Source organism: Sander lucioperca, chromosome 18 (assembly GCF_008315115.2).
Source record: "Sander lucioperca isolate FBNREF2018 chromosome 18, SLUC_FBN_1.2, whole genome shotgun sequence".
Classification (NCBI taxonomy): domain Eukaryota; kingdom Metazoa; phylum Chordata; class Actinopteri; order Perciformes; family Percidae; genus Sander; species Sander lucioperca.
Window position 1 is genome coordinate 9,070,357 of NC_050190.1, and position 12,500 is coordinate 9,082,856.

Genomic DNA, 12,500 nt, shown 5'->3' on the forward strand with positions numbered 1-12,500 from the left:
GATGCCAGGGAAGACAGGGAAAAAAAAGATTGTTTTGGTACGTAACACATAGCTTTCAGTTGTCACCCTACCACTCCAAATGTAAAACTGAGGGTTACAAATATACAATAATGCAATAACAGTCAAACAAGTACTTGGGTATGTGTTTTCATTTGTCAGTCCCGTAGAAGAACATGACAGCGTGGCGTGTTTTTGGAACTATACAGGCTTACGTGAACCACGTGACCACCCCGCTAGCGAGATCAAAGAGTGTCTCAACTCTTCTCTGTCTATGGCTCTGGGAAGGAGGTTTTCCCCCTGCAGCCCTCTGCAGAGCGCGGAGAAGGTCATTCAGGGTTGAGAGTTAATCCTCCAGTCCCGCACATTCCTTCGTGGTGTTGGTGTTATGTTGAGGTTCAGCAGACAGCAGACTCACGCGGCTCGTTGTTACATCACATCTGCAGCTGCTGGCGGTAGAACAGAACACACTGGCTGTGCCCAAGGGGGTCAGCTTTGCTTCAGAGCTCGAACCTCGTATGGCACCATTTTGATGCTACCAAGCCATCACCCCCCCGTTAGCATCCCATTGACTGCCATTCATTTTGACGTCACTTTGACAGAGAATAACTTTACATCTGAAGAGTTTAAAGACTTTTTTTTTTTGTCCATTGTTTATTTCTAAAGAAACACGACAATGTATAAAAGGCTCCATTACCTTGTAGCTCACGTTATGGCTCCGTAGCAGACGTTTTTATAAAAATAGGCTAACGTTCTCATAGTAGAGGAATTACCGTATAGTACAGGAGAAGCTCTCAGGCAGTTTGGACTTCCATTAGCTGTTTAAGTTTAATTACTAATGTTAACTATCATTTTAGTGATCAATAATTAGCCTGTGTCTATGTTATCTCCTTACATATACCTACGCTCTCCGTCTCTGCTAGATTGGGAATGATTGAGATTTCTCTTGGCACAGCTACCAGAAGACTTCCAACTTTCAGACAGGTTGCTCACGTCACATCTACGTCTTCAAGCTCAGTTGGAGGCTGCTCAGTAACGCTCAGCCATCACCGGGAAAGATCTTCTAATATCCTTCACTGGTCTCCAGAGCAACGGGATATGTTGGTCTATTATATATACTGTCTATGGCTGTGCCCTGTAGCGTGTGTTCACCATTTTGTAGTGGTGTCCGAATTCCCCGCGGTTAATTTCATTCACTATATAGTACGGACAGTGGCCCTGAACACACCAGTGAACCAGTGATTTGGAGCAATCCAGAGAGAGAGAGAGAAACGGTACGAAGACACAGACAGCAGGAATCAACTGCAAAGAAGTCCTATCTGTGGATGGCCGCTCCACAGATGGAGGAGACGGAGGCATAGATTCTAATTCTTTTGATAACTTTTTGTTAGGTCGGTCTGTAGATGTTACGTACCAACTTTCGTGCAGATCGGTCGAACGGTCTAGGAGGAGTTAGAAAAAGTAGGTTTACAATAAATCGTGATTTTTCGTGCATAGAATTCAAGCGAAAATGGGCGTGGCCTAAATCAGGAGATTCAGCTGAATTCAGGGAATGTGTGGATATGTGTATTTTTAATGTGTGATGTACGGTTTGGGAGTTATAGGGCCAAACGCGTATCTCTGCTATAGCACCACCTAGTGGTGCAACTTTTTTTGTCCGAGGTCCTTGCAGGGATCTCGACCTGTCCTGAAACGGCATCCCCCCACAATTTCATTCACTATATAGTACAGACGGTGGCCCTAAACACACTGGTTTCCAAGAAAGATGTGAACCAGTTACCTGGAGCAATCCAGAGAGAGAGAGAGAGAGAGAGAGAGAGAGAGAGAGAGAAACGGTACGAAGACACAGACAGCAGGACTCAACTGCAAAGAAGTCCTACCTGTGGATGGCCGCTCCACAGACGGAGGAGACAGAGGCATAGATCCCCGTCCCGAACACCGACACACTCCTCTCTGTGCAGTCCGGAGGACACAGAACCACCACGCCGTCCTCCACCAGGTCGGCGCCGCGGGTCACACAGGTCACCGGGTACGGCACTGAGCAGCAACACACAGAGACAAGGATGTAGGTTCTGTTTCAACCATAGACTGGAAAATAGAGAGCTGAAGTCCCGCCCTTCTACTTCCGGCCAATGGGATCTCATTAAATCTTTCGAAAAAATATGAACGAGAGTCAATGGAGAGATAATAATTATTTTTTTGATCCAGTTTGAATTGAGCCATGAATTACAAATATGATGTTCGTCAATTTAAAAGAACCGAAGAATGTCTCAGTTTATTGTTAAACTGTGAAAATATGTAATTAGAAAGACTTCATACTTCAATGTTGCATGGACGACGTTTCGCTGAAGCTACGATGTCTCTGTGTATCGTACCTGTGTGTGTGTGTGTGTGTGTGTGTGTGTGTGTGTGTGTGTGTGTGTGTGTGTGTATCGTACCGGGGATGTCACATTAATCTAAAGAGCAGAGGATCTCGCTCCTTCTTTTGCTTATCTGCTGAAAACTGGATAAAACACATCAGGTACGATAACGTTACATGTGTTGTGGAACAAAGCTAAGCTAGCTAAGCTAGCTAGCGAGCAAGTTGAGCATCAAGCTAGGTGACGTAAACTGTGTGAAACGAGGGATGTAGTTCACTGAGCGGTTTCACACTAAACTAAGTGGTCATATGACAAACCTACGGCTAACTGAGACTTTCTTCGGTTGAAAAATTATCTTTTAAATTGACGAACGTCATATTTGTAATCCATGGCTCAATTCAAACGGGATCAAAAAATTATTTGCCTCTCCCTCTTCACTACCGTTCATATTTTTTCCGAGTTAAGGTCCCATGAGGTCCACCATCTATTAATGGACAGAGCATCCGGTTCGGCGAAGTGCTGCAAATATGGAAGTGCCTTAAACCTGCTTTCTATCTGAATTCCTGCAGGGGGAGACTCCTTAAACCTGCTTTCTATCTGAATTCCAGCAGGGGGAGACTCCTTAAACCTGCTTTCTATCTGAATTCCAGCAGGGGGAGACTCCTTAAACCTGCTTTCTATCTGAATTCCAGCAGGGGGAGACTCCTTAAACCTGCTTTCTATCTGAATTCCAGCAGGGGGAGACTCCTTAAACCTGCTTTCTATCTGAATTCCAGCAGGGGGAGACTCCTTAAACCTGCTTTCTATCTGAATTCCAGCAGGGGGAGACTCCTTAAACCTGCTTTCTATCTGAATTCCAGCAGGGGGAGACTCCTTAAACCTGCTTTCTATCTGAATTCCAGCAGGGGGAGACTCCTTAAACCTGCTTTCTATCTGAATTCCTGCAGGGGGAGACTCCTTAAACCTGCTTTCTATCTGAATTCCAGCAGGGGGCGACACGTGCGGTTGCAAAAGGAGGTCGGTTTCTGACCTCAGTATTATTTTCATAATTACTTTATGGTCTCAGTCGCTAGTTTTAAGTCTTCTGCAACACAGAATGATGTTCATTTTTTGAATTATGGTCTCGTTGATTTTAAAATCGGCGATAAAGCAGGGGGTGTTTTAGGGCGTTGCTATGATGTGATCGCCAGTAACGTAACGTAGAGTGTAAGCAGCTCCTCCCTTACTCTTCCCTCTCGTCTAAAATCGTCACATCTGCAACCAAGACGGCTGCGCCTGTAACGGCAAACTTGACGACTCATAGCAGATCTCCATAAACCAAATCTGTATAGAGCCGCAGAGTGGCATGTCAAACAATAATCTCAAGTGTTGTGATGATAGCATTTACTGCAGCAGAGATATTGCCAATGCAAATTTCCCACTTAAATGCATTAAGTTATTTGCCAAAACGTGTCTACGTTCATTATAGCGCCCCCTAATTGCCGCTCCTCACGAAATTTGGTACAGAGCCTCAGAGTGGGATATCGAGCAATAATACCAAGGTTTGCTCTGATACCTATTCATTTTGCCGAGATATGCTAAAGTTCGTGTTTTGTGGCTAGCTACGAAAATTAGTTTGGTTATAAATTGTGCATACTTTAACATAGCAAAATTCTTTTGATAACTTTTGGTGATGTCCATCTGGAGATGTTATGTACCATGTTTCGTTGAGATTGGTCGCACGGCCTAGGAGGAGTTTGAAAAACTTGGTTTTGCACATTGCGCAATATTGCGAAAAAACTTCTTAGCGGAAATGGGCGGGGCCTATATCATGTGATTCAGCTTGATTCCAGGAACACGTGGATGTAAGATTTTCTAATGTGTGATATGGGAGTTATAGGCAAAAACACATTTGACGTCATTATAGCGCCAACTAGTGGTCCTTGTGTGTACTGTTTGGTATGTGAGGTCCATGAACCATTCTACATCTACGCTGTAAATTTGAAGTTGGTCACATTAGTGTAAGTGGTGAATCCAAACCTGGGTCCCATAGGCCACGCCCACTTTGACGAATCAGTACCCCACTGTAGGCATGGCCTCAGGAGTGGCCCTAGATGATACCCTCAAAATGTTGTAAAAATCGGATGAGCCTTTAATGAGATATAAACATTTGGGTCTTGTAGCGCCCCCTAGTGGCCGATTTTCGTAAGATTAGGTGGGGGGCCCCAGAGGGTCATGGCAAACAAGAAAAAAAAAAAAAAACCTAAAGTTTCAGGTTGATAGCATTACTTCTGGCCGAGATTTGGTAAAGTTTGTGTTTTCATAGCTAGCTACACAAATTTGGTCGTGCGTAATTTGTGCAATTTTTATCCGATAATAATTCTTTTGATAACTTTGTGTTAGGTCGGTCTGTAGATGCTACGCACCAACTTTCGTGCAGATCGGTCAAACGGTCTAGGAGGAGTTAGAAAAAGTAGGTTTACAATAAATCGTGATTTTTCGCGCATAAAATTCAAGCGAAAATGGGCGTGGCCTAAATCAGGAGATTCAGCTGAATTCAGGGAATGCGTGGATATGTGTACTTTTAATGTGTGATGTACGGTTTGGGAGTTATAGGGGCCAAACGCGTATCGCTGCTATAGCGCCACCTAGTGGTGCAACTTTTTTTGTCCGAGGTCCTTGCAGGGATCTCGACCTGTCCTGAAACGGCATCCCCCCAGCATGTACGTTTAGGCTGTAGCATCAGTTTTATCAACGAAAAATAATAATCCTTAGGAAAGCAATAGAGTTCCACAGCTCCACTGGCTCTGTTCCCAGCCCCCTCAGGCTTGGACCCCTAAAAGTAAAAACTTAAGTATGTTATTGCCACGGTAATAATATTTCCAGCTGTTAACTTGTAAGTGATGTAAAAAAAACTCAAAACACTTTTAAAAGTGACTCGAAAACTGGACGAAATCGACTGGATTTACGACGGAGGATTAAAAAAAGTGTACTGTTACATAATAGGCCTATATTTCAATAATTCATTCAGAGTAACACATGTGCTCTTTGAAAGGACCGACTCGGGATAAAAGGAGCTTTTCATCTGTTTCATCTATTAGGGAGAAACACAGTTTGAATTTCAGACATTTTTATGATTCAGGTTCAAAATAAACACGGAAGGAAAAAGTTCTGAGGATCAACAACGAGTCGTACAGGAAGGTGTAAAGTTACGTCCGCCTGTGCAGAGACACAGAGAGACTGTTTCTGAAATAATGCATCAAAGTGAAGAAGAGGCGACGCACGCACACACACACACACACACACACACACACACACACACACACACACACACACACACACACACACAGACACACACACACACACACACACACACACACACACACACACACACACACACAGAGACACACACACAGAGACACTCTCTCACACACACACACACACACACACACACACACAGACACACACAGACACTCTCTCACACACACACACACACACACACAGAGACACACACAGACACTCTCTCACACACACACACACACACACACACACAGAGACACACACACAGACACTCTCTCACACACACACACACGCACACACACAGAGACACACACACAGAGACACTCTCTCACACGCACACACACACACACACACGCACACACACAGAGATACACACACAGAGACACTCTCTCACACACACACACACGCACACACACAGAGACACACACACAGACACTCTCTCACACGCACACACACACACACGCACACACACAGAGAGACACACACACAGACACTCTCTCACACACACAAACACACAGAGACACACACACACACACAGAGATACACACACAGAGACACTCTCTCACACACACACACACACGCACACACACAGAGACACACACACAGAGACACTCTCTCACACGCACACACACACACACACACAGAGACACACACACAGAGACACTCTCTCACACACACACACACACAGAGACACACACACAGAGACACTCTCTCACACGCACACACACACACACACACCACACAGACACTCCACACACACACACAGAGACACCACAGCACTCTCTCACACGCACACACACACACACACACAGAGACACACACACAGAGACACTCTCTCACACGCACACACACACAGAGACACACACACAGAGACACTCTCTCACACGCACACACACACAGAGACACACACACAGAGACACTCTCTCACACACACACACACACACACATAGCTTTTCCATTGGCAGATCAGATTTAACGGTGAGAGACAAAACTGAGGATAACTACAACAAACCGAATGGAGAGACACACACACACACACACACACACACACACACACACACACACACGATGACTGTTTGGTATTGACCCCAAATCAACAGGACATTTTCGCTGAGAGCAAAATCTAATTAATTAACTCTTGTGTTGTCTTGTCTCAACAAGGAAATTTTCTGTTTTTCTGGGTCAAAATTTAAAATAAAGTGGCCGGGTTGGCTCAGTGGGTCGAGCAGGCGCACATATACTGAGAGGTGTATGCCTCGACACAGAGGTCCAGGGTTCAAATCTGACCTGTGATGATTTCCTGCATGTCTCCCCCCCCCCCTTTCTCTCCTAGCTGTCCTGTCAAAAATGAAAGGCAGAAAAGCCCCAAAAAACTTAAAATACAAACTTTTTTTTCAACGTTTTGGTCATCCTTTTCGACACGTTTGTCGTTTTTCCTGATGTTTTTGAAGCTTTTTTCCAATTTTTTTGTCACTATTTCCATTCGATTTTTTTCTGCTCTTTTTGACGTTTTTGTTGGGGTTTTTTTTTGGTTTTTTTTAAATGCTATGAAATTGAATAAAAAATCCAAATTCAATGAAAGTAGTGAACTGATCATTTATTTAACTTGTGAAGAGCGTTGTAGGGACCATCCACGTTATTTTTATTTGACAATTTGAAAGAAAACCGAAATTTCTGATATAGAAACTTTTTGAAAATGTTATAAAAGAGACTTCAGATACAGTTTTAGGGGACCACTAAGGTCTATATAAAGAGACTTCAGATACAGTATTAGGGGACCACTAAGGTCTATATAAAGAGACTTCAGATACAGTATTAGGGGACCACTAAGGTCTATATAAAGAGACTTCAGATACAGTATTAGGGGACCACTAAGGTCTATATAAAGAGACTTCAGATACAGTATTAGGGGACCACTAAGGTCTATATAAAGAGACTTCAGATACAGTATTAGGGGACCACTAAGGTCTATATAAAGAGACTTCAGATACAGTATTAGGGGACCTTTAAGACTGAGGGCATACTGTCCCTGTGAGGTCATGATTGTGCATGGCAGTACCTGGGAGTCAAGCCCTCCCTCTGGGGATAATAAGCTCAGAGGACTTTGAGCATTTGGTGAGAGACTGAATGAGTTGTTTACATGTACCTGCTCCATCTTCCACGATTAAAAGAAAACCTTCCTGTTTGATTTCGACACCAACAGCTTTAAAAAAAAAAGGAAAACAAAATGATATAAGACACAGACAGAGAGACAGACAGACAGACAGACAGAGAGACACACAGAGAGACAGAGAGACACACAGAGAGACAGACAGACAGAGAGACACACAGAGAGACAGACAGAGAGACACACAGAGAGACAGACAGACAGACAGACAGAGAGACAGACAGACAGAGAGACACACAGAGAGACAGACAGAGAGACACACAGAGAGACAGACAGAGAGACACACAGAGAGACAGACAGACAGACAGACAGAGAGACAGACAGACAGACAGACAGAGAGACAGACAGACACACAGAGAGACAGACAGACAGACAGAGAGACACAGAGAGACATGAGAGACAGACAGACAGACAGAGAGACACAGACAGAGAGACAGACAGACACACAGAGAGACAGACAGACATGAGAGACAGACAGACAGACAGACAGGTAATATTTAGGACTGACCGCTGGATTCTGAGCCAAACGTGGAGCAGATCATGAAGAACAGGCCTGCAGAGAAACAGAGAGATCTCGTTAACCCGTCATCAGATACACACAATACAAAGACAAAGGAAGTTAAACCACAGACGGACTGATAAAATAAAATAAAATAAGAGCAACGTACCTGTCAGCTGCAGCAGGACAGACAGCTGAGACATCTCTGCACCTGAAACACAGTCCAACCTCAGATTACTGAGAGAAAACTGTCAGGAAAGATTCACAGATCTGTCTACAAACACGATTACATCGTCAGTAAGTTGTACAAACACACACACAGAAACACACACACACACACACACACACACACACACACAGAAACACACACACACACACACACACATTTAAACCGCTACGTTTTGGTTTTAAAAGGAATATCTTACGTACTCTCATTCCCCCTGCTCTGGCGTTTCCCCCTCTCATTCCCCCTGCTCTGGCGTTTCCCCCTCTCATTCCCCCTGCTCTGGTGTTCCCCCCTCTCATTCCCCCCTCTCATTCCCCCTGCTCTGGTGTTTCCCCGTCTCTCATCGGTCGTTACACTCCGGTCGTATCAGGGAACAGCAACCGGAACCTCTGAGCTAGCAAGCTAACGTTACACGCTGAAAATGTCAAGTTTTAAAGAAATTTTGGACGGTGCAACAAGTCAGACCTGCTCGGTTCTTTCAGGGAATGATTGTAAAGATTTAATAAGAATATGTTTAGGTCATTTCCTCTCTAACTGGGAGGTTTTGGGACTGATTGGTGGGATTGTTGTGGACGAAGTACACACGGAGATACACTGGTAAGAGCCAATGAGGTGTGACCATGTATCAGCTAATTTAAATATCTCACGTTACTGGATCGTGTCAACAGTTAACTTCATTTAATATTGGATGTGACGTTGTCTTTTGCGGGGTGCAAATGTTCCACCAGAACAAGTTTCTTCCTGAGACTATTTAGCAGAGCCACCGTCGCTGCGTCCGGAGCGTAGCACCGCCCACGACGAGTTTTTTCTTCCTATCCCAGAATGCATCTGTGTTTTAGCCAGACCTTACTCAACAGAGATAGAGCAGGCAATGAGAGACGTGTTAGTTAGTAAACCAGCTTAACCAGTATATGAGTTAATACTGGACTCATAATACAGGAATGAACACCACAAAGCCAGTTGCCCAGACAGAAAACCACTCAAGCAATACGTAAACCTGACAGCAAACATTTAAACTAGGTGAGTAAATAAACTGTTAGCCTAGAAATCTAGACCACCCTAGCGGCAGCAAATGTAATTTACAGCCAGGGTCATCTAGCAACTCTCCGTTGGCTTGCGAGCTGGAAAAACCAAACTCTAGTCAGGCCAATCACATCGTGTATATAGTGGGTGGGCGGGGCTTATGGCTGCTGCTGCAGGTGAACAGCGGTCTTTGGAATCGGCTTTGGCCGCGACTCTGGAAGACTTGGAGTTCAGCTTTTCTTTGAGAAAAGAGCGAAGAACGGCACTGAAGGAAGTCATTCTTAAAAAAGGAAGATGTGCTCGGAGTTTAAAGTTGAATCTATCAACTAGCGTTGCTCTGATTGGTTGTAGCGTTATCCTATTGCGTGCAGAGGGAATTTGAAAGACAACTGTTGATCCCGCCCCTCTGATTGAGACGATCAGTTCACTATGAATTTGGATGCTTTATTCAATTTTCTAGCATTTGAATTTTTGCTTACACTTTACTTGAAGGTATCTACATAACAGTGACATGACATTTCACTGTTATGTAGTGTTTTTGTAAAAAAAAAAAAAAAATTGTAAAGGAACGTTGAAAAAAGTGACTAAAAAAAACGCAGAAAAATCAATAAAAACATCGGAAAGTCGTGAAAAATGACAAAAGGGTCGAAAAAGGCGACCAAAATGTTTAAAGAAAAAGTTTAAATTTTAAACCTGCATAAAAAAGCTGCATAGTCAACGGGAAGACAACACAAGGGTTAAAAAATGAAAAAATACAAAATTGTTAAAGGTCCCATGGCATGAAAATGTCACTTTATGAGGTTTTTTAACATTAATATGAGTTCCCCCAGCCTGCCTATGGTCCCCCAGTGGCTAGAAATGGTGATAGGTGTAAACCGAGCCCTGGGTATCCTGCTCTGCCTTTGAGAAAATGAAAGCTCAGATGGACCAATCAGGAATCTTCTCCTTATCACGTCATAAGGGGAAAGGTTACCTCCCCTTTCTCTGCTTTGACCACCCAGAGAATTTGGCCCCCCCATGAGAGAGACAGAGAGACATCATGGCTTGCAAACTAGCAAAGTGGCAGTTGGTCAAGGCCAGGTTAACAGTTATTATAATAATAATATAATTAATATAAAACAGGATGTTGGCTCACCAGGATGATTCTTTTCCTCGGCAGCTACCATGTTTTTTCCAAAATGTTGTAGCCTACAGATTTATTATTAGGAATTCTATTATCAAATATCACTCAACCCTCCTGTTGTCCTCGGGTCAAATCTGACCCATTTTCGGGTGCATAGATAGCTCAGTTGGTAGAGTGCGCGCCCATATATAGAGGTTTACTCCTCTCCCCTTTCATATCTTCAGCTGTGCTGTCAAATAAAGGCCTAAAATGCCTCAAAAAAGAATCTTAAAAAAATTTGACCCATTTTCAAAAAGTTTCTATATCAGAAGTTATTGTTTCTTTCGACCAAATTGTCAAAAAAAATGACGTGGATGGTTCCCTACAACGCTCTTCACAAGTTAAATAAATGATCAGTTCACTACTTTCAAAATTGATAGAAGAACGTTAAAAAAACAACAACAAAAACTTCCAAAAAAGCGCCGAAAAAATCGACAAAGACATCGGAAAAAGTTACCAAAAAACTTGTAAAAAAAAGTTACAAAAAATGTCGGGAAAAATGACAACAACAAGGTGAAAAGCCACAAAAGTGTTGAAAAAACGAACGTTAATTTTAAATTCTGACCCAGAAAAACAAAAAGTTGCACAGTCAACGGTAAGACAACACAAGGGTTAAAATAGTGCAAATAGCTGCTGTAAATGGGGAAGAACATCTCCAGACTCTGGGCTGAGCCCCCAGTGTCCCCACCTTGGTTTCTATACATGATACATGGTTATACTGCCATTTCAGCCAATATATCTGCCAGAAAACAAGAATAAAATGGGAATAAAATGTCTGAAACCAGTCTGCATGGCAGCAAACCAGTTACCCAGTCAGTCCTTCACGTTCCACGTCCGAGATTACTCCGATACTGCACGAAATTCCACCGGACGCATGTCTTTTCCGTCCCCTTCCTCTGTCTCTGTGTTGGTGTTCTAACCTCTGGTGGATTTGTGAGGACTAGGGTTAACTACTCCTCAGATCTCTGCAGGGTAAATCCAGACAGCTAGCTAGACTATCTGTCCAATCTGAGTTTTCTGTTGCACGACTAAAACTACTTTTGAACGTACACACGTTCCACCAAAACAAGTTCCTTCCTGAGACTATTTAGCAGAGGCACCGTGGCTCCGTCCGGAGCTTAGCCCCGCCCACGACGATTGTGATTGGTTTAAAGAAATGCCAATAAACCAGAGCATGTTTTTCTCCCATCCAGGAATGTTATGTGGACTAGACAGACCTTCCTTCAGCGCGCTTTGGAGGAGGGTCTGGCAAAGTGAGACTACACAGTCAGTAAACCAGTCAAGCAATGGGTTTACCAGCTGGTAAACACTTAAACAAGACTGGAGCAGTCAGCCAAAAAAACTGCTCAACCAACTATCAATCAAGTCAGTGAGTTAACCAGTTAACAGACAAAGTCAACCAGGAAACAATATTATTGATCAAAAGCAGTTAGCCAGTTATTAAGTAAACAGGAAAAGGGGACAGAGAGAGGGGAGAATGACATGCAGGAAAGTGCCGCAAGTTGGAATCAAACCTGCAACTTCTGCGTCAAGGACTGAGCCTCTTTATACGGGTGCTCTTGCTACCACTAGGCCACCCCGGCCGGCCAGTGTTTGTCACTTTTTCTGATGTCTTTGTCGATTTTTTCAGCGCCTTTTTACGGTTTTTGAAGCATTTTTCCGACATTTCTGTCACTTTTTCCGATTTATTTCTCTCTAAATGCTATAAAATTGAATAAAAAAATCACATTCAATGACAGTAGGGAACTGGTCATTTATTTTACCTGTTAAGAGCGTTGTAGGGAACC

At 43.4% G+C, this 12,500-nt stretch overlaps 1 protein-coding gene across 1 annotated transcript in view; it reads right to left on the bottom strand.

Annotated features, from left to right (window-relative positions):
* Positions 1-12,500, bottom strand: part of coch (coagulation factor C homolog, cochlin (Limulus polyphemus)) — a 24,956-nt gene that overhangs the window by 10,901 nt on the left and 1,555 nt on the right. Inside the window, exons 2-4 of the mRNA XM_031310669.2 lie at positions 8,472-8,513; positions 8,312-8,356; positions 1,878-2,034 (exon numbers count right to left, since the gene is read on the bottom strand). Coding sequence (XP_031166529.1) covers positions 1,878-2,034; positions 8,312-8,356; positions 8,472-8,505 — 236 coding nt within the window. The 5' untranslated portion in view covers positions 8,506-8,513. The remainder of the gene's footprint in view (positions 1-1,877; positions 2,035-8,311; positions 8,357-8,471; positions 8,514-12,500) is intronic.